Here is a 26,006-nt window from a genome sequence, read left to right as displayed (position 1 = left end):
ATGATTAAATAATATCATTTGTCTTTTATGTGAATAACACAATATATCTTGTGTTCGATTGGCCTCCAAAGACATTAAAGTAGCGTTGGGTGTTTGAGTTTTATGGCAAATAGACGTGAAGAGTTAGCATTGCGTTGGTTTGAACGAAAAATCAAACATAGCTTTAGTTTTTTTTTTTTGGGTTAAAGCTTTAGTAAATGGACATTGAACTGCAATACCAACATACACAAAATCTATTACCTTTTTTTTTGTCGAAAAAATCTATCACCTTGAATGCAAACAAATGTTTTTCCAAATGAAGCAAATTGCCCTTTCCACATTTGGTGCATCACAAACTTCTTTTTTAACAAGCTTATAGTAGTCCTAGCCCATGGGCTGAGTTTTCTTCTGACCCAATATTCAGATCTGGATCAACAGCCTTTTTAAAATAACATTGAAGTATTTGGACAAGAAACAAATATTAAGTCTAAGAATTTATTGACCAAATAAAAAAGTCTAAGAATTTGATTAATATATTTAAATAAGTATTTCACCATATTTTTCATCTTATTTTATAACTTTTTAACTTAATTTAATTATAATGTGATAAGATAAATAAATTTATTTGAATATGCAAAATCTATTTTTTTGCTTAAATCAAATGTATCATCCAGTAAGACATCTTGTTGAGTCGAGCTGGGTAGAATAGATGGTAAAGCTCTATCTAAGTATCTACGGATGTCTATTTACCATTTACATTTTTTAGTTTAATTTTTATACATTGATAATGTAAATTTTTTTTACACCGTCAACCAATCAGATTTTAAAAGTGTGAAAAAATCTCTCTTTTTATTTAATTTCATTAATTAATGTGACACATCCTTAAAATCTGATTGATTGTTGTTCATCGTCCTTTCTCTCTACATTTTTATGTTTTTTATTTAATTTTTAATAATTACTTATACAGAATGAAATGCCTACTTGTAAATGTAAACAAAAATGCTGACTCTGTTGTGTTGACGTTTGACCACGACAACAAAAACAATGCATACCTCTCTTCTCTCTCTCTCTCTCCGCCCTCAAAAGGAGCAAACTTTTACTTCCTTTTTACCTCACGCAGGCTCCATCAAAATTTCCTACCATCTTTCAATTTCAATTCTACTTTACTTCCCTTCTTTCTCTGGGGCCAGTTTTTCTGTTCTGGATTCCTTTCAAATTCACAGTGGATGCACTCACTTCAATTTCATGGCTGTTCTGCTTCTAATGCTTTTCTTCATGCTACCACTCTCTATTTCTATTTCTCATGCTGCTGGAGGTAGGTTTGATTTTCTATTCATTTATGTTTCTTGTTTCATTCTCTTTTGTTTTTTTTTGTTATCTTCCTCATTATGTCTTGTCAATCAACCCCATTCTACCATAGATACTTCTGTTTGGCATTGTGGTTATTTATTTATTCTAATGATCAATAGGTCCTCATTCAATTGCATTACCCTTTATTGGTTGGAAAGAGAAACAGGATTGAGCTCAAACTCACAATCTTGCTTACAAACAAAGCATGACAATTTAGAATAGGGAGTGTGTGCCACAAAGTGAGAGTGGTAAATCACTAGTAACAGTCTCTCTTGCTTACACTAACACCTTGTTGGTGGTAAATGTAAATGCCTATTTTATTTTGTTTATTTTTTATGCTTTCTGTGAGAAAATCTTTTTACTTTGTAAAGAATCTATTCCATGTCCTTTCCCCTCTTTGGTGGAATTGTGGGAAGGGAATAATCTTATTGCGTCCCAGCTCATCACACTTACTTTTTGCAGTTTGCACCTAAAACTGCACTTTCATAGAAAGTGACACGGACTAAATTGCCCTTGTTTGAGAAAGACAAAGATGAAAATTGGAAAATACTAGTTCTACTTACCAATTTTGTCTATCAAAATATCAACCAAAGTTACTAAATTTGCAGTAACATGGAGATTGAGAGGTCCCAAAATATTAATGAGCCAACCTACCATCTATCATTACTAAATGGATTAATATCTCTGTCAAGAAAAACTGTCTTCTAGATTGGGCAATTATGGTTACAAAGAATCTTCATAGTTGTAATGTGAAAAGCTTAGCGACTCCACAAAAACTTGTAGCATGTTTGGATCAACTTATTTTTCCATAACCTCAATTATGGCACTAAGAAACCACTCATAGAAGCTTCTCCCCATAATTGATTTCGTCTTTAGGATCAACTGTAGAAGATTTTCCAAACATGTTATTGGGTGAGGTGAGTTTGCAATTAGATGAGAAACACATGAATTTTGTCAGATATCTCTGCTCAAAATTTATGTGTAACAAACATACAATTATTTTGCCTTCCAGAAAAATAATTGTACTCCCTAGTTAGAAATGCTCTGGGTAGTGGAACATCACTTTGTAGCTTGTGAATTAAAGTGATTCTCTTGTATGTGTAAGTGTAACCTGCCAACCGGCCATCATTTTAGTATGTTATACTTCTTTTAGCTAAATCCATAACTCCTATGGCCCCAGTGTTACATATAAGAACAAGAAACACACATGGGGTGACAGGTTGAAAAGCTGGCCTTGAATTTTATCATGGTTCATGATCATTTATGACTCATCTGGTTGACCTAGGGATATTAATTAGTTACATGACCAATTTGACAACTTATAGATCCTTGTCATGCTTTTTTGTTATTACAGCATCTTTAAATAAGGAATATAACTAATCTATGTTGTTTCATCTTTAAGCATGGTTTTAAATTGTTGTTTCATTCTCTTCTGGTTTAATTTTACAATACTAGTTAGATGACCAAATTTGGTCTGTAAATATACGTTGTTTTTTTCCTTCTCTCTCTTGTGGATTATAACATGTTCACTTTGATTCTACCTTGCTAAAAAATGGAAGTTATTCATTTGTAGGCACTTCTTATTTTTTTCTACAGATGCTTTCATTGGTGTCAACATTGGTTCAGATGTATCTAACATGCCAAGTCCAACAGAGATTGTGACCCTTCTTAAAGCTCAAAGCATCCAACATGTCAGACTCTATGACGCCGACCGAGCCTTGCTTATTGCTCTCGCTAACACTGGAATACGCGTAACTGTTTCTGTTCCCAACGACCAGCTTCTCGGCATTGGTCAGTCCAATGACACTGCCGCAAATTGGGTTTCTCGAAACGTCATAGCTCATGTTCCTGCTACCAACATTACTACCATAGCTGTCGGATCTGAGGTTCTAACTATCATCCCAAATGCAGCCCCCATTCTAGTCTCTGCCATGAATTTCATTCATTCTGCTCTTGTGGCTGCAAAGTTGGATAGCCAAATTAAAGTCTCGACTCCACACCCTTCTTCTATCATCCTTGACTCGTTCCCACCTTCGCAAGCATTTTTCAACCGAACTTGGAATCCGGTCATGGTTCCTTTGCTTAAATTTCTTCAAACAACAGGTTCATGTCTTATGCTCAATGTATACCCGTATTACGATTACCAGCTATCCAACGATGCAATCCCGCTCGATTATGCTTTATTCCGCCCCCTACCGCCCAATAAGGAAGCTGTTGATGCCAACACTCTCCTGCATTACACTAATGTTTTTGATGCAATTGTTGATGCTGCTTATTTTGCAATGTCTGACTTGAACTTCACCAATATCCCTGTTCTGGTCACTGAATCAGGATGGCCCTCAAAAGGCGACTCATCTGAGCCGGATGCAACCATTGATAATGCTAACACTTACAACAGTAACTTGATCAGACATGTTCTTAACAATACAGGAACTCCGAAACACCCGGGAATTGCAGTTAGTACATACATTTATGAGCTTTACAATGAAGACTTGAGATCAGGTCCAGTCTCAGAAAAGAACTGGGGGCTATTTTTTGCTAATGGAGGACCAGTGTATACCTTACACTTAACTGGTGTTGGTACTATATTTGCAAATGATACGACAAACCAAACATTTTGTATCTCAAAGCGTAATGCAGATCCTAAGATGCTGCAGGCAGCACTTGATTGGGCTTGTGGACCAGGGAAGGTTGATTGTTCCCCTTTGCTGCAGGGTCAACCATGTCATGAACCAGATAATGTAGTTGCGCATGCTACATACGCTTTCAATGCTTATTATCAGAAGATGGCTAAGTCTCCTGGGACCTGCGATTTCAAAGGGGTTGCCGCTATCACTTCCACAGACCCAAGTATGGCTTGCACACTCATACACAAATATATATATTTGATTTGGCTGCAAAAGTATGTGTACATTTATTTGTAAAGCCGGTAGAACTCTATGACTAGAGGCAATAAGGAAATATGCATGGTTTCACCTTAGTACTAAACTAGGTTTTGATAAACTTACAAGTAAGGTGAATTACAATGAAATCAGTTTTAGTCATTTACTTCTCTAGTTCTATATATCTTCAATAGCACAATTTTGGTCTCTTCAATTTTAAACTTCTTTCAGATGTGGTTCTTGCTTATCAGTTTGTTTCAAGACTATTTGCTCATATAATGGATGTGAGCATGTGGCTATTTTTGTGTTTGATTCTCATTAGTTATATTTCAAAAAACTTGTGACATGAGCACTTTTTGAATTCCACTTGCTTAGTATCACTTTCACAAAAAGAGTGGTAATCTTAGTCATTGCCAGGTGCTTATTAGTTGATTTGAAAAATTCACTTTTTTCCTACTTATTGGACCTTTTCTGTACACTAACATTTGCTATACTACTTCAAAGAGACTTGCATTGTCAAATTTCTATTTAAAGTTGCGTAGCATTTTAATATAACTGATATTTGTTATCTAATAATCGTTTCAGGTCATGGTTCTTGTATATTTCCAGGAAGGTATGATCTCTCGAGCTTATGTCGGTGTGCTTGTTGTCATTTCCTTCTCAATTATGTGTGAAACTTTTCTTGTTCTCATTCCAAAAAGCTGTGAAATAAATTTAAAGCTAAAGTGTTTTGTAATTTCTGTCTAATACTCTTTTTTGCATATTTCTGTTGAACTACAGTCATGGTAAAAATGGCACCAGCATAAATGGCACTTCACTTGCCCCATCTAATTCTACAAGTTCAGGCTGTTTATCGCAATACTACTACAGTAGGGGATCTTTCACAAGCTCTGTGATTCTAGTTGTTTTACTTTTCAGTGCAGCTGTCATATAAAACTTGGCAAATCTCCTGTTCATCATTAAAATATAAATTTATGGAGACATACTCTGCCTTCAAGAAGACTGCATCATAGCATATCCTAATTTTGCCTGTAGAGAATTTAAATGTATATCAAAATGTATATTGGCAATTATAATGAGTTGTCCGATGATTTTTTGTACAAACAAATCAAATTAATTATTTGATTGACATAATTTATGTGACCTTATTAGGGCTATTTTTATGTTGTATCACAAGTTGTATTCTTTGAATTGGAATTTTTGGTCTCTGGTATCCATTGAAATGTTTGACACTGGCATGATAACCAATTGACCATGATATGGTCCTCACAGCTGCTGAGAGCGTGTTTGAATCAGCATTGTGAGAATTGATTTTGGATAGAAATGATGCTAAAAATGAGTTAGTGAGTTGAAAAGAAGTGATTTATGCTTGGATACGTTTATGGGAAATCTGATTTCTATAGGGTAATGTTGTGAAATGCACTTATGAAATCTTACTTATGTCCACCGCAAAAGTTATCCTCTCTAGCTTATGTCAGAATTGGTTTTGGGCTAGTAAAACCAATTTTTTTGGGGCCAGTAAAACATTTATATAACTACCAAAAAGTGATGCTAGTAAATGAGAATTGATTCTAAACTTCCCCCAAATGTAGAACCAAACATCGAATCAGTCTATTTATGCTGCTTGAAATTATAACTCATACAGTCAAACCTAAGAACATTCATGAGTTGAAATACTTTCATCAACAACAATTTCATTGGTTCTATAAACTTTATTCAACTTACAGAAACTCAGATAGTTTAAGCTTATCATGAGTTAGTTCACTATAGAACATCAGTGTATGTATATCCATGAGAATGTTCATCACAAACTCTGCAGAGGAATATAGGGTCTAAGGAAGAGCACCACCAATTTTCATGTTGTTTACAATATGGTTTATTACAGAAATTACACTTGGGAAGCTGCAACCAACATTCAAGGCACAAGATATCTGCACATGCAGCTTCTTCCTCTTCTTCAGATCCAACACATCCACCACAGTTTTCACACCTTGGAATACAAAATTTGCATCCCCTACATTGAACTTGGGGCTTTTCCCTCTTCATGCATTCCACTTTTGGACAGTCATAGACCATCGTCACCTCAAAGCACTTGGGACATGTCTCCAAATCAATAATCCTCTGGTTTTCTTCGCGGCTAAACACTGTAAAGCTTCCGCGTTTATGATAGTAGTTAGGCTTCTGCATTTGCTGCTCCTCTAATGGAACGTTCTTTCTGAGGTTCATGGCAAGCATGTCTAGATGCTCCTTCTGTAGGTTGTAGATGCCGTTTATGCGTAATGTGCTTAAGCAGTTGCTTCTTTGGCACAATGTTTGCACTGCTCTTGTAACTCCTTCAGCGGTTATGCCGGTGCATGCTGGTATATGCAGCTGCATCTCAAATGAAACTAGAAATGAGATAATTCTTTTTTTTGGTCAACAGCATTTTAATCCTATTTGCATGTTTGGATCAGCTTCCATTTCATCAAAATCAATTCTGAAACCCATAAGCTACTCACAGAATTTTTTCTCCATAATTAATCATGACTTCATAATCAATTGTAGAAGAGTTTCCAAACATTCACTGTGTTAATAACATGTTCCTAGGTGGCTTAGCTACCTTGGATAACAAATATAGTATCTTACCAAAGCCTAATTTTTCCTCTTGTATGCATTCAATTTCTTCCCTTTTGTAAAGTAGCTATGTCCATTTTCTATAATTTTATGGGAAATCCTAACCAAACATTAACAAAAAGCAAGGATAGCCAAACACTTTCTATAGCATGTCTGGATCAGTTTCTCTTTCATCATAATCAATTATAACACTAGAAATTACTCATAGAAGTTTCTAGCTAGAGTTGATTTGGATTTAGAGTCAATTTTAAAAGGATTTTCAAATATGTACTTATCCATTGTATTCTCACCTCCTTTAACACAATCCTAATTGTTAAGCAGCTGAAGAACTAACTTCATAATTTGTTTCAAGTAAAGCAGGAAAGGAAACCATTGAATCAGATAAGCAAAATAGAAATCTAAAACATGGGTTTAATTATGCATACCTTGTTGATGAGGGGGTTTTGTTCAACGACCCTTTGGAGCCCCTTGTCAGTGATGTGGGTGCAGTTCATCAAAGCCAGAGTTTTGAGCCTTCCATTGGCCTTGGAAGTGATTTTCACTAGAATCTCATCAGAGAGCCTTGAACTCAGAGGCCTTTCAACAATAACATTCAGCCATGGCAACACATCATTGTTAACTGCATCCCTTAGTGCTTTGCAAACCTGAGACATGGCTAGAACCTGGTACACTGGAAGGTATGTTAAGACAAGAAACAAGGCTTCATGAGGAGGTTCTTGTTCTGTTTGTGCTTGGCCTTTTTCAACTGTGATGCTTAGAGAGGAGAAAGCCTTGGAAGACTCTTCCATATTTGATTATTTTATCCAAACATGCCTTCCATAAAATCAGAAGCTGATACTTAGAATTTGATCTCAAAATTGAAGATGATGCATCCGTATACGTGTCATGTGATACTGTGATATTAATATCACTGTCGGAGATAGGATATGAGTTGAGGAGGGACACACACGTTAATTCAACACACACCAAGTGTCACACAATGGTACATGTTTGGATTTACATTGTTAAAATTGTTTGTGAGTAAAATTGATTTTATTAAATTGATTGTGGTAAAAGCAAGTTAAAGGTGAATTGATTTTGGTAATGAAAATTGTAGGCCGAAAGATTGGACCAAATTGAAGGATGAAAGATTGGGTTAGAGTAATAAATTACAAGGTAGGATAACAATTGAGACTCCACATGGCCCTTAACGTGTCACATAGACACTTTGACTAACGGAGGTGAGGTTAGGGACTGACGTGTCCGACATTTGAACATTCAAGTCTTTTTCATACCATTTCCTTCTACCAGGAACAAAATTTTTTAGCCATCAAAATTTTCAAGGGCGACATTGATGACTTACTCACTATAAATTTATAGTTCCTTGTAGACTCAAAGATAATGTTACCAAAGTGATTTAGTTACATCTGGCGTGGTACGAGAAAAAATCTTGCACTAGGGGAAAAAACATACTGAAATAGATTTCACATAGATAACAATTGTCTTGTTTCATGGATTTAAAACACATTTCACCATGGTTGCCAATTTGTATACCAATAACTCAACTATTAGAAAACATTTTAAGCCTCTGAATTCTGCAAAATTTTCTTCTTCTGAGCTGAAATGAAGAATATCCTATGACTTGCACAGCAAATTGCACACTCAAAATGCTCTCTCATGGACAAAATATCACAAGTGCATCAAATACTTCACAGAATACAGATGTCTTTAATTTTTCAATCTGTAATTTTACACATCACACTTGGTCTGAACATTTATAGTTTAGGTTCCCAAGGAGATGTGCATGTAACTCAAGGCTGTGGAAGTTATGGATGGTCTAATGGTTCAACAGCTGTCTTGAAGAGAAGGATGTAGACCTTGTCAATGGAAAAATACAAGAATCCACCAAGAGAATGAGTCACATATGAGCCAAAGCTAGATCCCACAATGCAGTGCCAAGCTGGACCATAGGATGAATCAAATTCCTGTAAAACATGGATGTCTCTCTGTCATGAGTCATTCAAGTAGTTAAAACCAGACGTTGTTGTATATGAATTTGAACTCGAGACCTCTCCTTAAAATAGTACATGCTTGGTGATATCTAGGTTTAATATTGTTAGTGTGGTAAAGAAACAAAAGATAAAAATATACCAAGGAAAAATACCACTTTGTTACTTGGGGTATCACATTATTAGGAAATATTCTAGATTTACAACTTCAATATCATATGCCATGCTTCAATGAAATGAGGGACCAGCTAACACTTTTTATATCATAAATAGATTGTACCAAGCCACCTAAATTCATTAATAACCACATCCAACCAACTCATAACCATACTTCTCTGGTTTTGCCAAACTCCGAGTTACATGCAGAAGCACAGATATGCAATCTAGAATGCACTTGCTTGACATTTTTCATAGTTCACAAGGAGAAAAAAATTGATGCAATATTAAGTGGGCCTTAGGGACACCATGCTGATGGATATTTAGCCATATCCATCATCTAATTGAAACTTGAAGTTTTATGTATACAATAAAATAGAATATAAAATTGATGAAGTCTCATATGGCAACTCCTAAATCTATGTACTTAAAGTAAAACCAACAAAACAAAACATGTATTTTCAATCCTCTACTTCTAGTTCAAGCTCTGTTTGTACATAATTTTATATTATAAGCAGATTCTATATTATAGGGGGGCTCAAGAAAAGAAGGGTGTGAGAGACTTCTTGAGATTCGGGTGGTCAACAGACAAGAATTGAAACTTTTGGAAGTAGTGAACTTGGCATAAAAGCCAATGCACTTCTACTTAAATTAGTTCCCAGAAGCTAAATCAAAGTATCAAACCACTGTGAAAATGTTTTGCATATAAGAGCTAAAATATGAAAGCTGCATTACTAGACATCATAAGAACATTAACAGAAATTTTTCAGCTAACCAAATAAAAACTACCAATTAAACCATGTCCTTGCAAAACATGTACTAGCAGCAGTGGAAGTACTATAATCCACCAAGAAAGATCAAAATCAAAGATAAGAAAACAGATCAATTTCAAAAAGCTTAATTAGTTCTATCTCCCAGAGAATAACTAGGAACTTAGGAAGCAATTAGACATATTCCTTAGATGCTCACTCAACTGACAAACTATCAACACGCCAAAAAAAAAATCAGCATATATATAAAAACTTGTGATCCTGAAACCATTGATTGTGCCAGCTAGACTGTTTGATGAATTAGCAAAACAGAGCAAATTGAGGAAGAATAATCACTTGATTGGTTAAGTAACTGTATGCCATATTTGAACAAAAGTTTCCAAAGTAGCATTTCAAGTGACCTCATCCTATGTGGTCAAATATCAGAACCCAGAAATACATTGGTAAAAATGAAAGATCCTCAAACAAAAATAAAATAAACACAAATAAGAAAAGCTATCCTTACCTTCTTAAGGGTCAGGGCCAGGCGTTTGGTGTCAAGCTTATTTGCTGGCATAGAATCCAGAAGATCACGAGCGCAACAAAAGGCACGGTTCTGCAAAAGGAGAGGCATGTCACAAGCCCTGACCCGAACATTGTTGTTTTGGATGTGGTCATGCTGCTCTTGTTTCTCTGAGACTTTCTTCTTCTGTATCAAGCTTTTCAGAAACCTGCTTCTTCTCTCTAGCTCCTCCTCTGCACCTTCCATTACCTCACCCTCTCATCACTCACCGATGGTGTTAACCGTTTTCTTATCCCTTTCTTGCACTGTGCCTTTTTTGGATTGTGCCAATAATCTGCTTAAAGCAATGGCTAATATCTTTTGCACTCCATTGGCTTTCGAAGGGGGGCCGAATGTAAGAAAAGAAATTGAACAGACAGAGAGAGAGAGTAGAACAGAACAAGTATGAGAAGATTAAGACAGAGACATAAAGATACAATATGTATGCATGTTCGGTCAAAATCGCAGTAGCAGAAGTAACTTCCTTTAGCTTTTGTGATTCTCCACGTTTATTTTGCCTAGTGTGATTTTCCCATGGTGTACATCTTTGTTGGGTTTGGTATTGGATTGTTTCTTTTAATTTATCAAAATATGTCACCAAGATGTAGCTATGGTTGTCCCTACTTGATGCAGCTTGTCCTACATAGTGGTTGGTCATATTCACTTTTGCTTTTTCTTTTTCTTTTTTCAAACAAATTGCATAAAAGATTCCACTTTCCTTTGCTAAACATTGATAAAACCTGCCAAGGGGGAACATGTCTACCACTCACTCTTGCCGTTTGGTCAAAGTAGAAGTTTCTTCCAGATTACAAATGCGTCAGAACTGTATTTTACTATGTATTTTGAACCAAGTAAATTCAGAAAACAGTACAGTTTGTCCAACTGAGAAGATCAGATAAATAATGCAGAGAAAACAAAATAGGCCCAACACATTTATTTCAGATCATGATAATGATTGTCATATTGAATGCAATAATATAGTATTGATGATCTTACCTTATTTATGTGGGATTTGAAATTTGAAAATCATATTATTATTATTATTTAGAACGGTAATAAAATTTTAGATATATATGATATTGGTATAAAGCCTTTCTCTTCTCTGTTATTCAATTCAATCAAAAAACAAAAACCCTAACCCAGTGCAGTGCAGTGCTCAGAAATTATGAATCTGCGGCGTCATGTCTCTCTTTTTCTCACTCGTTTAAAGAAATTGATCAAGACTCGTGAGAAGGTATGTTTAATTTCAATCAATGTGATTGTTGTTTTGGTTCATGTTCTCAATGATACTATTCTGTTATTTGTATTGTAGGAACGATTGGCAGAGTTGACAGAAGGTATAAGAAAGTGAGTCATTTAGTTTGTTTTATTTCTACTGTATTGTCGCTTTTTTCACAACATATATGATTCATTCGTTTCATTCACAGGGCTGCTGCTTCATCGTATGCATTGTGGGTACAAGATGCTGAAGAAGAGGACGATCCTAATTACACTGAAAGCAAAAAAGAATTTTTGAGGCAAATCCGTGAGGGTGAGATGACCGAAGAAATCTTTATTCAACGAGGATTAAAAGATGCTCTGGAAGGGAAAATGGTGATAGAGGTATATTATATATTGAGAGCAATAGTTTGAAATTTTTGGATAGCTCTTAATTACTAAAACAATAAATGGAGCCAGCCTTCCCTCTAAGATTGACTGTGTTGTCTTTTCCTTACTAAGAAGCAAAGCAAAAGGGACATGCTTGAATATTGAATTTGATTGTGAAATTTTGTATGCAGGGTGACTTTGAAGAGGATGATGAGTGGTCGTCAAGTTCATATGAATCTTCATAATGGAAAGGAGATGATTCATGCAAAAAGTTCCTCGACAGAGTGACAACACCACTTAAGTAGACTAAATAGACTTAAGACTATGTGATGGGAGGAAAGGCCCCTGTCAACTAATGACCCAATCTATGCCAATTGCTTTGTCATGTGCATATGTGTTTTATTTTTGACGTGGACCATAAATCGTAGGAAATGTATAAGTGGGGGACCAAAGTTGCAATTAAGCCATCTTGCTATTGTTTAGATTAAAATTATTTGCACCGTATGATGTCATCTTTCCCGTCCCACGAATTAAATTGGGCCGCTTCCTAGAAAACCCTCTCATTTAAGGCTATAATTGTTGATTCATGCACCCTTGCTTGATGCAGCACCACACTCATGTTCTACATCTATGTGGTCCAAGAGCTAAGGGTTTAGTTTTTGAAATCCTAATTCAATTCTTCAATCAAATTTTCTTTTCTCCCAGAAAATATGATCCATCAAAGCCTATTGACTTTTCCAAAACATTATAGAATGTCGCTTTCCAAAAAAATTCTGGTTGCCTACCATTTTTTTTCCAGATCCTTGCCCATGATTTAATCTAATCATCAATAATCGTTGTTTAAATGACAAAAAGCTTAGGAGAAAACAGGTCATGGCTTCTCAAAGATTAACTAATAAGTTCAAACAATCATTCTACTGTTTTGTTTTTCTGTGACTTTCTTCTTCTGTATCAAGCTTTTCAGAAACCTGCTTCTTCTCTCTAGCTCCTCCTCTGCACCTTCCATTACCTTACCCTCTCATCACTCACCGATGGTGTTAACCGTTTTCTTATCCCTTTCTTTGCACTGTGCCTTTTTTGGATTGTGCCAATAATCTGCCTAAAGCAATGGCAAATGTCTTTTGCACTCCATTGGCTTTCAAAGGGGGCCAAAGGAAGAAAAGAAAATGAACACAGAGAGAGAGAGAGACAGAATAGAACAGAACAACTGAACAAGTATGAGAAGATTAAGACAGAGACATAAAGATACAATATGTATGCATGTTCGGTCAAAATCACAGAAGTAACTTCCTTTAGCTTTTGTGACTGTTCACCGTTATTTTGCCTTCACTTTGATTTTACCATGGTGTACATCCTTGTTGGGTTTGGTATTGGATTGTTTCTTTTAATGCATGCATATGATATGTGTTGGGTACTAGAGTAGCGAGATAAATATTACGCAACTAAAATAAGAGATGAGAGAGTAGGAAATTGACACACAATATTTACGTGGAAAACCCTCAACAAATAAGGGAAAAACCACGGGCACCGGTAGAAAAGATTTCACTAAGTGGAAGAAATTACAACACCTCTCTCTAATACAAGGAGAGAACAAATTAACTCTCTCTTATAATAGGAGAACACACACTAGGAGAACCTCGCAGGAGAACACAATATATCTCTCTATTTTTTCTCTCTAGCTAAGCAAGTTTTGTTGCTATGAATGGAGATTTTGGGATGATCTGAGAATGGTGGAATTGCCTCTATTTATAGGCAATTTCCACCAGGTGAACAGTAGCTTCCCTTGATTTTCTTCAAACCGTGTTGCCAAATTTCTTCAGTGTTGAAAAATTTGATCCTTGATTTACGGCTTAATTTTTACCACACATGTGGCTTTACTCATTTTCAAAGCCAGCCACCGTTTTTGTTGACAATCTCCCACTTAAAGCCACATTTGTGGATTTTCAAACTTTTCTCTACCTTGCCAGTTTCATGCTGCTCACGTTTCTAATAGGCCATAGGAGGACCTACACCATATAAACTTATCAGAGTTAATCGGCTTTGTCATCACATCTGCTAGGTTGTCTTTGGTGTGAATTTTCTGCATATTCACACTTCCTTCTTCTACCACCTCTCTGACAAAATGGTACTGAACTCCTATGTGCTTTGTCCTGGAATGAAAGGCTGGATTCCTTGCAATGTGCAAGGCACTCGGACTGTCACAATACACAGTAATCTTCTGTTGCTTGTGCCCGAGTTCTTCCAATAACCTTTGAGTCCAAATTGCTTCCTTGCATGCTTGGGTAGCGGCCATGTATTCAGCTTCTGTAGTAGACAAAGCTACAACAGTCTGTAATTTGGATAACCAGCTTACCGCTCCTCCTGCAAGTGTGAACACATAGCCAGTAGTAGATTTTCTCTTATCAAGATCGCCTGCAAAGTCTGAATCGACATAGCCTCTGATAGTGAATTCTGATCCCCCAAAACATAACGCAGCACCTGAGGTTCCTCTGATGTATCTCAGGATCCTCTTCACAGCATTCCAATGCTCTTTGCCTGGATCTGCCATAAACCGACTGACCGTACCAACTGCTTGAGAAATATCTGGTCTAGTGCAAATCATAGCATACATAAGGCTTCCCACCGCTGATGCATACGGTACTCGAGACATCTCCATCCTCTCTGCTTCACTGCTAGGAATCATACTTGAGGATAATTTGTAATTAACAGGAAGTGGGGTTGAGATTGGGTTACAGTCTTGCATGTTGAAGCGCCGCAAGACTTTCTGAAGATAATTCTTCTGAGAAAGCCAAATCTTCCTGTCTTTTCTGTCCCGGTGAATTTGCATCCCTAAAATCTTGTTTGCGGGTCCCAAGTCCTTCATATCAAACTCCCTAGCTAACTGTGCCTTCAATTCTTGGACTCGATCTTTGTTGGGGCCTACCACCAACATGTCATCCACATACAACAACAAAATGATGAAATCACCATCATCAAACCTTTTGTAGTATGTACAATGATCTGAACTTAGTCTGTTGTATCCAAGGCTCATGATGAAGGAATCAAATCTCTTGTACCAACACCTTGGCGCCTGCTTTAAACCGTACAGAGATTTGGTCAACCTGCAAACCAAGTTTTCTCTTTCTTTTTCTTCAAAGCCTTCTGGTTGGAGCATATATATTTCTTCTTCAAGCTCCCCATGAAGAAAGGCAGTTTTCACATCTAACTGCTCAAGATGTAGTTCAAATGCGGCACACATTGCCAAGACTATTCTGATAGTAGTAAGTCTTACCACCGGAGAGAATATCTCATTGAAATCAATGCCTTCTTTCTGAGCATATCCTTTGACCACCAGTCTTGCACGATATCGTTCCACTTGATCGTTGCCATCTCGTTTAATTTTGAACACCCATTTGTTTCCAATGGCTTTCCGACCTTTGGGAAGTTCAACAAGTTCCCAAGTGTTATTTCTATGTAAGGCTTCAATCTCCTCTTGCATTGCTGCCATCCACAGAGAAGCATCTGAACCATTTACTGCCTCATGAAAGGTTGATGGTTCTCCATCTTCTGATAGAAGACAATATGCATCGTGACTAGCCATCACATATTCTGAGTGCCATGATGGTTTTCTTATCTGACGTGTTGTTCGTCTGGGTTCTGCATCATTGACCTCATTTGGTTCTTGTTCTTCGTGCTCTGGCTCTGCTTCAGAATTCTCTTCTCCTGACTTTTCCTCTATCTCCACTGTAGCAGTCTCCTTCGTAGTGCCGTCATTTTTCTGCTCCTTTTGAAGCTCATTTTCTACAAAGATAACATCTCTGCTGACAAAAATCTTGCGGGCAGTGGGATCCCACAGACGATACCCCTTTACATTGTCAGCATAACCCAAGAATGTGCATCTCCTGGATTTTGGATCCAGCTTTGTTCTTTCTTGGGAGTTGTACATCACGTACACAGGACATCCAAACACACGTAGAGAAGAATAATCACCTGGTTTTCCCTTCCACATCTCCATCGGTGTCTTTAAACCAATCGCAGTTGATGGCGATCGATTTATCACATAACAGGCAGTTTTGGCAGCTTCTGCCCAGAAAGACTTAGCTAGCCCTGCTGTTTTCAGCATGGCTCTTGTCCTCTCCAGGAGAGTTCTATTCATCCGCTCTGCTACGCCATTCTGCTGGGGTGTATGAGCAACTGTAAATTGCCTCGTAATACCCTCCTGCTTGCAGAATGCCAGGAAATCACCATCTGTATATTCTCCTCCATTATCTGTCCTCAAGCACTTAATTCTTTTCCCAGTTTCAAGTTCTACTTGTGCTTTGAACTCCTTGAATACTGAATACACACCTGACTTCTTCTTGATCGGGTACACCCACAATCTCCTGGAGTAATCATCAATGAATGATACAAAATACTTTGCTCCTCCTATGGACACTTCCGGTGACTCCCACACATCAGAATGAATCAAGTCAAGTATGTGTTTGCTTCTAGCAGTTGACTTAGCAAACTTTAGTCTATGCTGCTTACTTATCACACAATGCTCACAGAAAGGTAAACTTACTGACTTGAGCCCAGGGATGAGATTACGTTCTGCAAGAACTTTCAAGCCTCGTTCCGACATATGGCCTAATCTGCGGTGCCACATCATCGTTGTTTCTTCTTGGCTTCCAACTGCAACTGATGCGTCTGCCATTTGCCACGTATCTCCCAAAAGCATGTATAGATTTGCAGCGACCTTCTTTGCTTTCATTACTACTAGCGAACCTTTCACCACTTTCAAGATCCCACCTTGAATATCGTACTTGTATCCGAGGTCATCTAGTTGCCCAACAGACAACAAATTCTTTGCTAACTCTTTCACATGTCGTACCTCTTGAAGTGTGCGAATGGTACCATCATACATTTTTATTTTGACAGTACCAATTCCAACAATTTCCAAGGCATGATCGTTTCCCATGAACACGTTTCCTTCTGAGACAGGCTCATAAGTGCAAAACCAATCTCGTCGTGGGGTCATGTGCCATGTTGCTCCTGAATCTACTATCCAAACATCAGTGAGACGATTTTTGCCTTTGGTACTAACTGCTGCTTCGCTGTATAGGACTTCTCCATCATCAGAGGTACTAGCAACACATCCTTGAGATGTACTTGCTTCAGAAGATTTTTCACCACTCTTCTTGTTGGACCAACAATCTTTCTTCAAGTGCCCTCTCTTGCCACAATTGTAGCATTTGAGATTTGTCTTTCTTCGAGATGTTGATCTACCATGGTTCTGACTCCCACTAGGGCCACGCTCCGTTGATCTGCCTCTCGTCACCGTCAAAGCTTCCATTTGTTTTGAGCTGTCCTGACGATCTTCCTTATTTTTTCGCCTGGATTCTTCTTCAAGAATAGCTCCGGCAACATCATTAAAGGATAGACGGTCAACAATATTATTGTTTGTAATATTGATGACGAGTTGATCATATGAATCTGGTAAACTCTGAAGAAGAACCTCTGCACGTTCATTTTCTCCAATTGTGAAATCTGATGCAGATAGTTGAGCAAACATTGTGTTCAGATTGTTGATGTGATCCGGCATCGAAGTGGATTCACTCATTCGAAAAGTGTAGAGTCTCCTCTTTAAGAAAATTCTGTTGTGAAGTGACTTGACCTCGTACAGTTGGATAAGAGTATCCCAGATCTCCTTTGCTGTTTTCTTTTCAGCAATACTAGACAAAACTGAATCTGCCACTGCTAGGTGCAAATTGGCTACAGCATTGTCGTCCATCTCTTTCCGCTTATCATCAGTTATATCAGCAGGTCTACCATCAATTGCTGGTAAGCAATTATCCTTCCTTAGGATCGCCTTTATCTTCAATTTCCACAGGGAGAAGTTACTCCCATTGAACTTCGGGATCTCAAATTTTGCTGCCATTTTTTTTTTCTTTTCACGGAACCGGTTTACACAATTTCACCGTGAATAGCACAGTATACGTGAGCAGTATTGTATATTTTTACCGCACACTAGAATAGATCTAGTATACGTTAACAATCACTGCAAAAGTATACAACCACACGTGTGAATAGTAACCGTACACCGCAGCGGAATAAGGACCGACACCAACAGCTCTGATACCACTGTTGGGTACCAGAGTAGCGAGATAAATATTACGCAACTAAAATAAGAGATGAGAGAGTAGGAAATTGACACACAATATTTACGTGGAAAACCCTCAACAAATAAGGGAAAAACCACGGGCACCGGTAGAAAAGATTTCACTAAGTGGAAGAAATTACAACACCTCTCTCTAATACAAGGAGAGAACAAATTAACTCTCTCTTATAATAGGAGAACACACACTAGGAGAACCTCGCAGGAGAACACAATATATCTCTATTTTTTCTCTCTAGCTAAGCAAGTTTTGTTGCTATGAATGGAGATTTTGGGATGATCTGAGAATGGTGGAATTGCCTCTATTTATAGGCAATTTCCACCAGGTGAACAGTAGCTTCCCTTGATTTTCTTCAAACAGTGTTGCCAAATTTCTTCACTGTTGAAAAATTTGATCCTTGATTTACGGCTTAATTTTTACCACACATGTGGCTTTACTCATTTTCAAAGCCAGCCACCGTTTTTGTTGACAATATGATATGTTGCTGTTGGCTTTGTTGTGTGTAGACCAGGTCATTGGGTAATGCGTAGAGACACTTTGCAAAAATGACTACTATTAGTGGTTTTCACCTTGATTTGCTGAGAGACTGAGAGCTACTCTTAATAAAAGAATAAGATGTTTCATGAAGTAAAGTTAGAGGTAAATAAAACTCTTAATATATCAAAGGAAGTGTCTTATATATGAAATTGAATTTATCGAAATATGTCACCAAGATGTAGCTTTTCTTGTCCCTACTTTATGCAGCTTGTCCTACATAGTGATTGATCATATTCACTTTTGCTTTTTCTTTTTCTTTTTTCAAACAAATTGCATAAAAAATTCCACTTTCCTTTGCTAAACATTGATAAAACCTGCCGAGGGTGAACATGTCTACCACTCTTGCCGTTTGGTCAAAGTAGAAGTTTCTTCCAGATTACTAATGCGTCAGAACAAGTATTTTACTTTGTGTTTGATCATTTTGAATCAAGCAAACTCAGAAAAAGTACAGTTTGTCCAATTGAGAAGATCAGATAAATAATGCAGAGAAAACAAAATAGGCCCAACACATTTATTTCAGATCATGATAATGATTGTCATATGAGTACCAAAAATAAAAATATGTATCAGTAACACCCACATCACAGTACTGGAAAATTCTGCCAACATTGTAACACTGTATCTGTATCTATTCATTGAAGATGTAACATGAATTACAACAACTGAAAAAAATCAATAAACTGTAACTATATATCCATTCTTCATTGATGATCAACGATTCATGTGTTCAACTCCTGGAGCTGATGGAAATGGAATCATGGCTACTCCCCGGTTGCGCTCAACATTTCCGTGCCACCCTAACCATTTCAAACAAAACCAGTCAACAAAAAAGACACAGAGCCTACAAACAAACTAATCTCTAACAAATTAACAGCAAGATCATAGCAACTAAGTAGCTAACTTATCAGTTAACAGAATTCATCAACTATATTAAAAATAAAAATCCTAAAGTTTATCCTTATTGACTAATGCTATTTGGATTCCCTTCCCTTTCCCTTCATTTGAAATTTCAAAGATTAGTATTATAGTAGTCATTAGATAATTGAAACTCATTGGCCATGACCTGTATCGGAGATAATGTTAAAGTAAAACCAAATTAAAAAACAAATGATAGTTAAGAGATCAATTTTAAAATTAAACACATCAATCAAGACCAAATAAAAAACTCAGGTTCAGCACATAGAGAGGATAACTAACAATTAATGGTTCATAATTAATCATACCTAAGGTCATGTCAAATCCACGATTTTCAAGCTCACGATACTCTTGGCACAAGGCGCATGACTCGCAGCAGCAATGAACCAAGCAATCAGAACAAGGACTCTCCTTCAACATGTATTGGCGTCTCAACTTGGAACGGTAGAAGCATGAGTACAAGCAACCGCAACCAAGCACACACATAATCAGTGTGTACAAAGCACCACTTGCACCACATGCTATTAATTTATTTGCAAATCACAAATCAAACAATAATTAATTAGTCACACCAAATTATACATTCAGTTTAACGAATCGACAAAGACTGAATCTCAGTGAATCGCGAATCATGCATTCATAACAAATGAATCTAAAATGAAAATGAAGAGTTTGGTTTCTTACAAGTTGATCCTTGATCAACAACCTCTGCAACTCGGCCAAACGTGACACATGGACACCAACACGTTATGCAACCTGAAAAATAGAAAATTAAACAGATTAATTTAGCCGTATGACTATGTGTATGAACAATTAATCGTTAATTCACATTGATGATGGTTTGGTGCTAACAGGTTTTGACGTCGGAGGAGCAGTCACAGAGGCCTGTGGACCAATCTTCCTGAGCTTTCCGGTGGTGAGATGGCGGTGCAGCTGTCTGAGGCGGGGGAACCGGGTTGTTGTAGCTGCCATAGCTCACCGGGTAACCAGTGGCGGCGGGGTGATCGTACGGTGGTGGTTGCATGACTGAAATGTAGCAGAAGTTAAAGAAAGGTTTGGTAGCTAAGGGGTTGTGAATTTGATGGGAATTTATAAGCGTGCGTGAATGCGACGTAAGGTGGAGTGGTTCAACGATAATATGTCAAATACGATGTAACCAAAGACTTGTGCGGCAGCTTCATGACTGCTTCATTATTAATCAATGACAAAAGCATCTAGTATGAGGGACATATATAAAATAAAATGGAAAAGGAATGTCACAAGAAAATTGTAAGAGATTGATTCAGACTTGGTCTAATCCTGTCTTAATATACTATATACCCACCGGTCACATATATAAACAAAAAAAAATATTTTAGGTTAAAAAACTAAACCCTTAGCTCTTGGACCACATAGATGTAGAACGTGAGTGTGGTGCTGCATCAAGCAACGGTGCATGAATAAATGCATGAATCAACAATTATAACCTTAAATGAGAGGGCTTTCTAGGAAGCGGTCCAATTTAATTCGTGGGACGGGAAATAGGACATTATACGGTGCAAATAATTTTAGTCTAAACAATAGCAAGATGGCTTAATTGCAACTTTGGTCCCCCACTTATACATTTCCAACAATTTATGGTCCATGCCAAAAATAAAATACATATGCACATAACAAAGCAATTGGCATATATTGGGTCATTAGTTGACAGGGGCCTTTCCTCCCATCACATAGTCTTTAGTCTACTTAAGTGGTGTTGTCACTCTGTCGAGGAACTTTTTGCATGAATCATCTCCTTTCCATTATGGAGATTTAGATGGACTTGGCGGCCACTTATCATCCACTTCAAAGTCACCCTGCATACAAAATTTCATAATCAAATTCAATATTCAAGCATGTCCCTTTTGCTTTGCTTCTTAGTAAGGAAAAGACAACACAGTCAATCTTAGAGGGAAGGCTGGCTCCATTTATTGTTTTAGTAATTAAGAGCTATCCAAAAATTTCAAACTATTGCTCTCAATATATAATATACCTCTATCACCATTTTCCCTTCCAGAGCATCTTTTAATCCTCGTTGAATAAAGATTTCTTCGGTCATCTCACCCTCACGGATTTGCCTAAAAAATTCTTTTTTGCTTTCAGTGTAATTAGGATCGTCCTCTTCTTCAGCATCTTGTACCCACAATGCATACGATGAAGCAGCAGCCCTGTGAATGAAACGAATGAATCATATATGTTGTGAAAAAAGCGACAATACAGTAGAAATAAAACAAACTAAATGACTCACTTTCTTATACCTTCTGTCAACTCTGCCAATCGTTCCTACAATACAAATAACAGAATAGTATCATTGAGAACATGAACATGAACCAAAACAACATTGATTGATAACAAGTTAAAATTAAACAAACATACCTCCTTTTCACGAGCCTCTTTTGCTAATCGTTCCTACAATACAAATAACAGAATAGTATCATTGAGAACATGAACCAAAACGACAATCACATTGATTGAAATTAAACATACCTTCTCACCATTCTTGATCAATTTCTTTAAACGAGTGAGAAAAAGAGAGATACGACGCCGTAGATTCATAATTTCTGAGCACTGCAGGGTTAGGGTTTTTGTTTTCTGATTAACAGAGAACAACCGATACAAAAGCTCTTTGGCTTTATACCAATATCATATATATCTCAAATTTTATTACCGTTTTAAATAATAATAATATCATTTTCAAATTTCAAATCCCACATAAATAAGGTAAGATCATCAATACTATATTGCATTCAATTTTAATTTTACAAAGCAAATCAAAATATTGATTTTTCATTGTAAATATTATGATCAAAAGTTATTTTTGACAATAATATCAATGATTTGTTGTTGAATTTGCAAACTTTAAAATTTGAGTCTGACATGTTACCTGTTATAAGATTTTCATTGAGTCAAATTGATTTTTTTTTTAAGTTTGACATGATCTAATATTTAAATGTTTATTATGTAATAAAATAATAAAACTTTAATGTATCTTAGCGAACCTAATCTATTTGTAAATAAGTTAGCAGAGTTATAGGCCAACGTGCTAAATTATACTAAAATACTTTTTTTTTTAGAAACACACATGCAAAATTATAAGTAAATAGGTAGAGATGAAAAATATGACAAATTTGTTGGGTTTTCTAGAGTTTTAAATTAACTTATTTAAATTTACAAATAAGTATACAATATTAAGATGTTCTTTAAATTCGTGTTTTCATATAATGTGCAATTTTACTGAAGTAATCAACTTTTAGACAAGTGTTGTTATTTATTTTTTTGTAAAATGACAAGTTCTTTATTTTTTGCCATTAGTCTCTTGCTGAGAGTTAAGGGGCTACACGAAACGCGTTGCGAATAGGACTTGGGGAATGGGTGAAAATGTTAACCCAAAATGTTAACTAATGGGCTAATTGTAGAAAACTACCAAAGAGTGTTTTTACTCTTTTGTTCTTTGAGTTCTTATTTAACATTTTCATTTAAAGTAAAAAGAAAAGGGTCAAATGTTACATTACTCCTTTAATATTCTGCAACTAAAAGAAGTCTCCTTTAACTCAATTACAGAATTTTCATACAGAATGGAGGTCCAACTCGCATCACATTTTGAGAATTCTAGTTCTAGATACATATTGCAGCTAATGTCACATTTAACACAGTAACACATGACACAGTAAAATGGGAAATAAAAAAGATAGACACACACACTTGTGTAAATTATAGAACTACACATGAACATGAATCCTCATTTCAACGGTTCATGCCCTGTTCCACTGTTGGAGCTGTTGAAGTCATGGCTACTCCTTGTGTCTGTTGCTCAACATTTCCATGCCAACCTATTAATCATGCCAATTAAGTTCAAACCAGAGTTAAGAAACTAGAAATTTAATTTCCAAACATGAATTATCCAATTAAGAAAAAAGAAGAGGATAGCATAAACATACCAAGGACCATGTTAAATCCTTGTTTTTCAAGCTGTCGATACTCTTGGCACAATGCACATGGCTCGCAGAAGAAATGAGTCAAGCAATCCAAGCAATCATTTCCCTTCAAATTGTATTGCGCTCTCATCTTGGAGCTGTAGAAGCATGAGTATAACCACCCAAATCCAGTTAAGCTTGTAATCAGTGCATACAAAGCCCCACTAGCACCACAAGCTGCATTCAACAATTATCCTGCTAATTAATTCAAAAGCTGTAATCAATCATAAAAAATGATTGAGTATTAATTCCTTACAAGTAGATCCCCGGTCAACAATCTCTGCAATTCGCCCAAATGTAACACATGGACACCAGAACGTTATGCAACCTGAAATTAACACACAATAACTCATAATAGGTTGTTTATTTTACTAAGAGTTTTTTAATAAGTTGTACATTTTATTAAGAATAATGATATATAGATATCTCATTTTAACTGCTCATCTAATAGTCATACACTTTAGTGACAGTTTTTAACCGCGGCAAACATTAGCCGTAGTTAAAAGTTAACGTAAACTATGTGTCAATTGGTGGTCATGTCTACTGATCATTTCCGTTGTACTAAATAGGATGGCTTTCACTTAATATATACACTTTATCTTACTATTTATAAGTCATTTTATTTATAAGTCCCTTTTATCTAATTCTCTATGATTAAAAAAAGGTTGAATATGTTTTTAGGTCTATGACTTATACACCCGAATCTAATTAAATGGGCCCTGAAAAAAATCATATTTTTTTATCGGTCACTTTTTTTTGTTTAATTTAAAATAGTACTTATTAGCAATAAATTTGTAAATAATTTTATTAGTCATTTTTCTAGATTACCATTAATTTCCTATATGAGTTTCTTTCTTTAAAAACCTTTCAACTTACGTACTATCGATTTCATTTTAAACATGAGTTTAATTTTGGGGAAAAAATATTTAATGCTACATTATTTATATATGAGATTAATTTATATGCACCGACGGTGTAAATAAGTTTTACACCATCATTCAATCACATCTCTCTATTTTGTTAGTTCACAATTAATTTTGAATTTAATAATATCTAAAATAGAAAATGGAAGATTGTGATTGAATGATGATGTAAAACTTTTTACACCGTCGATGCATAGAAATTAATCTCTCTTTATATATTATAAAGTAACATATATTTAAGGGAAAATTTAATAAAAAATTACTTATAAATAAAAATAGGGAGAGAATACATGGAACAAAGTTAGTTAATTATGAATATGATGTAATTGGGAGTTAAGTTATACAAAATCTATTTTCTTTATCTGTTTGTGTTGGGATATATGTGAAATCGTATTTGAGTTAGTGTAAATAAAGAAAGATACACACATAGAGCGAGGGCTTACAGTTGCTCCAGTTGGAGAAACAATCACAAAGGCCGGTAGACCATTCGATGGGAGGTTTAAGTGGCTGGGGAGGTGCAGGTTGGTAGTCGGAGGAGGCTGCTACTGATTTGTACATGATTAATTAACTAGTTAATGATGTGGTGTTCGAAGGAAAGAAGCTATTGAGCTTGGAGCAATTTGTTCGGATAATATAAGGCCTAAAGGGTTTGATTTAATGGATTTCTCAATTTATAAGATGCAGAATTGTGAGGGAAGAGGCTAGCTGGTGGCTGGTGGTATCAAGGTCGGAGTTGCATATGAGCGTGCTACTTCCAACATTATAAAATGATTTGGATCGTTGCATCGATGCCACCTATGCTAATTAAAAGATTCAAAAAATTAAAACCCTTTGATAATAAAATGACATAAGAGAGAAAAAATAATAATTGTAACAAGATTTAATTTTTAATTCTTTTTGAAAGAAAAGAAGAATTACAAATTGAATTTTACTACAATTATTAATTCAACCCCTTAAATACGACGGAGAGGCAATAAGAACAAAAACACATCAATAAATATATGGTAGCTCTACTATTATTGGGCCTCACACTTTTATTAGGAGCAGGCCCAGTAGGGACATCATCAGGCCCAAATGGATAATATTATATTTGAGATATTTTCTCTTTTTATAGAGTCTTCCTAATGTTGAGATTTTTTTTAAACTCTAATCTTAAGATGGTGTTGTTCATGAGGGTTCGCTTAAATGGTAAGTGGACATAATGGTTGGGTGGGATAATTGTGAAGGGTTCAGGGTTCGAAGCTTGAGGAGAGACTAATTTATTAACATTACTAACAACTAACATTTACCTATAGAAAAAATAAATAAATCTTAAGATAGTGCTTCTTGTATAGCTATCAACCTTTCCAGGATTTTGCCCTATTAAATAATCGGTATTTGAAGAAGTGAGGAATTAATGAAGAATATTGGATATCTCTTATTTTCTTTTATCTGGGGATAACTTGAAGCTACCAATTTGGTGCTTTAATCAGTGTTCTTTATACCTCCACCAGAAACTAATCTCTCCCCATATGATGAGAGACTATCATCCATGGCCACCACCCTACAAACATGGAAGTTGCCATGATTGCCGGATTGGCCTGCACCGCGTTCTCTCACGAAATTGTGCAGTTTCTCCGACCTCACCGATTTTTATAGA

At 36.2% G+C, this 26,006-nt stretch overlaps 5 protein-coding genes across 7 annotated transcripts; 1 reads left to right on the top strand and 4 right to left on the bottom strand.

Annotated features, from left to right (window-relative positions):
• Positions 1-1,026: 1,026 nt before the first annotated feature.
• Positions 1,027-5,449, top strand: LOC130711019 (glucan endo-1,3-beta-glucosidase 3-like). Of its 3 annotated transcripts, none has more exons than XM_057560454.1 (4): positions 1,027-1,294; positions 2,903-4,179; positions 4,797-4,824; positions 4,992-5,449. In XM_057560454.1, the coding sequence occupies exons 1-4, from the start codon at positions 1,206-1,208 to the stop codon at positions 5,143-5,145; spliced, it is 1,548 nt and encodes a 515-aa protein (XP_057416437.1). In that variant the 5' UTR covers positions 1,027-1,205; the 3' UTR covers positions 5,146-5,449. The 3 variants fall into 3 exon arrangements, with proteins under 3 accessions (XP_057416437.1, XP_057416438.1, XP_057416439.1); XM_057560455.1 differs by having other exon boundaries at positions 1,029-1,294; positions 2,926-4,179; XM_057560456.1 differs by lacking the exon at positions 1,027-1,294 and adding an exon at positions 1,904-2,246 and having other exon boundaries at positions 2,926-4,179.
• A 428-nt stretch (positions 5,450-5,877) lies between these two features.
• Positions 5,878-8,136, bottom strand: LOC130711020 (F-box protein SKIP28). Its single transcript, XM_057560457.1, has 2 exons — positions 7,250-8,136; positions 5,878-6,581 (listed from the first exon to the last, which is right to left on the bottom strand). The coding sequence occupies exons 1-2, from the start codon at positions 7,610-7,612 to the stop codon at positions 5,976-5,978; spliced, it is 969 nt and encodes a 322-aa protein (XP_057416440.1). The 5' UTR covers positions 7,613-8,136; the 3' UTR covers positions 5,878-5,975.
• A 347-nt stretch (positions 8,137-8,483) lies between these two features.
• Positions 8,484-12,817, bottom strand: LOC130711022 (uncharacterized). Its single transcript, XM_057560459.1, has 2 exons — positions 10,244-12,817; positions 8,484-8,788 (listed from the first exon to the last, which is right to left on the bottom strand). The coding sequence occupies exons 1-2, from the start codon at positions 10,484-10,486 to the stop codon at positions 8,630-8,632; spliced, it is 402 nt and encodes a 133-aa protein (XP_057416442.1). The 5' UTR covers positions 10,487-12,817; the 3' UTR covers positions 8,484-8,629.
• Positions 12,818-19,018: 6,201 nt separating this feature from the next.
• On the bottom strand, positions 19,019-20,629 carry LOC130711021 (protein PLANT CADMIUM RESISTANCE 2-like). The gene is made up of 4 exons (XM_057560458.1): positions 20,305-20,629; positions 20,137-20,208; positions 19,761-19,973; positions 19,019-19,334 (listed from the first exon to the last, which is right to left on the bottom strand). The coding sequence occupies exons 1-4, from the start codon at positions 20,474-20,476 to the stop codon at positions 19,249-19,251; spliced, it is 543 nt and encodes a 180-aa protein (XP_057416441.1). The 5' UTR covers positions 20,477-20,629; the 3' UTR covers positions 19,019-19,248.
• A 2,340-nt stretch (positions 20,630-22,969) lies between these two features.
• On the bottom strand, positions 22,970-25,213 carry LOC130714930 (protein PLANT CADMIUM RESISTANCE 2-like). Its single transcript, XM_057564911.1, has 4 exons — positions 24,811-25,213; positions 23,701-23,772; positions 23,409-23,621; positions 22,970-23,300 (listed from the first exon to the last, which is right to left on the bottom strand). The coding sequence occupies exons 1-4, from the start codon at positions 24,923-24,925 to the stop codon at positions 23,215-23,217; spliced, it is 486 nt and encodes a 161-aa protein (XP_057420894.1). The 5' UTR covers positions 24,926-25,213; the 3' UTR covers positions 22,970-23,214.
• Between the last annotated feature and the right edge of the window lie 793 nt (positions 25,214-26,006).

This window comes from Lotus japonicus, chromosome 4, assembly GCF_012489685.1.
Source record: "Lotus japonicus ecotype B-129 chromosome 4, LjGifu_v1.2".
Classification (NCBI taxonomy): Eukaryota; Viridiplantae; Streptophyta; class Magnoliopsida; order Fabales; family Fabaceae; genus Lotus; species Lotus japonicus.
This window is presented reverse-complemented; position numbering and strand designations above follow the sequence as displayed.

Excerpts from the sequence above, each read along its gene's own strand:
- LOC130711019 (XM_057560454.1), top strand. The coding sequence starts at position 1,206 with ATGCACTCACTTCAATTTCATGGCTGTTCTGCTTCTAATGCTTTTCTT. Across the intron at positions 1,295-2,902 it reads TATTTCTCATGCTGCTGGAG|GCACTTCTTATTTTTTTCTA; the intron begins GTAGGTTTGATT and ends ATTCATTTGTAG. Across the intron at positions 4,825-4,991 it reads TCTTGTATATTTCCAGGAAG|TCATGGTAAAAATGGCACCA; the intron begins GTATGATCTCTC and ends GTTGAACTACAG.
- LOC130711020 (XM_057560457.1), bottom strand. The coding sequence starts at position 7,612 with ATGGAAGAGTCTTCCAAGGCTTTCTCCTCTCTAAGCATCACAGTTGAA. Across the intron at positions 6,582-7,249 it reads AAAACCCCCTCATCAACAAG|CTGCATATACCAGCATGCAC; the intron begins GTATGCATAATT and ends TTTGAGATGCAG.
- LOC130711022 (XM_057560459.1), bottom strand. The coding sequence starts at position 10,486 with ATGGAAGGTGCAGAGGAGGAGCTAGAGAGAAGAAGCAGGTTTCTGAAA. Across the intron at positions 8,789-10,243 it reads TGGCCCTGACCCTTAAGAAG|GAATTTGATTCATCCTATGG; the intron begins GTAAGGATAGCT and ends CATGTTTTACAG.
- LOC130711021 (XM_057560458.1), bottom strand. The coding sequence starts at position 20,476 with ATGCAACCACCACCGTACGATCACCCCGCCGCCACTGGTTACCCGGTG. Across the intron at positions 19,974-20,136 it reads TGTTGATCAAGGATCAACTT|CATGTGGTGCAAGTGGTGCT; the intron begins GTAAGAAACCAA and ends ATAAATTAATAG. Across the intron at positions 19,335-19,760 it reads TGGATTTGACATGACCTTAG|GGTGGCACGGAAATGTTGAG; the intron begins GTATGATTAATT and ends TGAAATGGTTAG.
- LOC130714930 (XM_057564911.1), bottom strand. The coding sequence starts at position 24,925 with ATGTACAAATCAGTAGCAGCCTCCTCCGACTACCAACCTGCACCTCCC. Across the intron at positions 23,773-24,810 it reads TTTCTCCAACTGGAGCAACT|GTTGCATAACGTTCTGGTGT; the intron begins GTAAGCCCTCGC and ends TGTTAATTTCAG. Across the intron at positions 23,622-23,700 it reads TGTTGACCGGGGATCTACTT|CTTGTGGTGCTAGTGGGGCT; the intron begins GTAAGGAATTAA and ends TGTTGAATGCAG.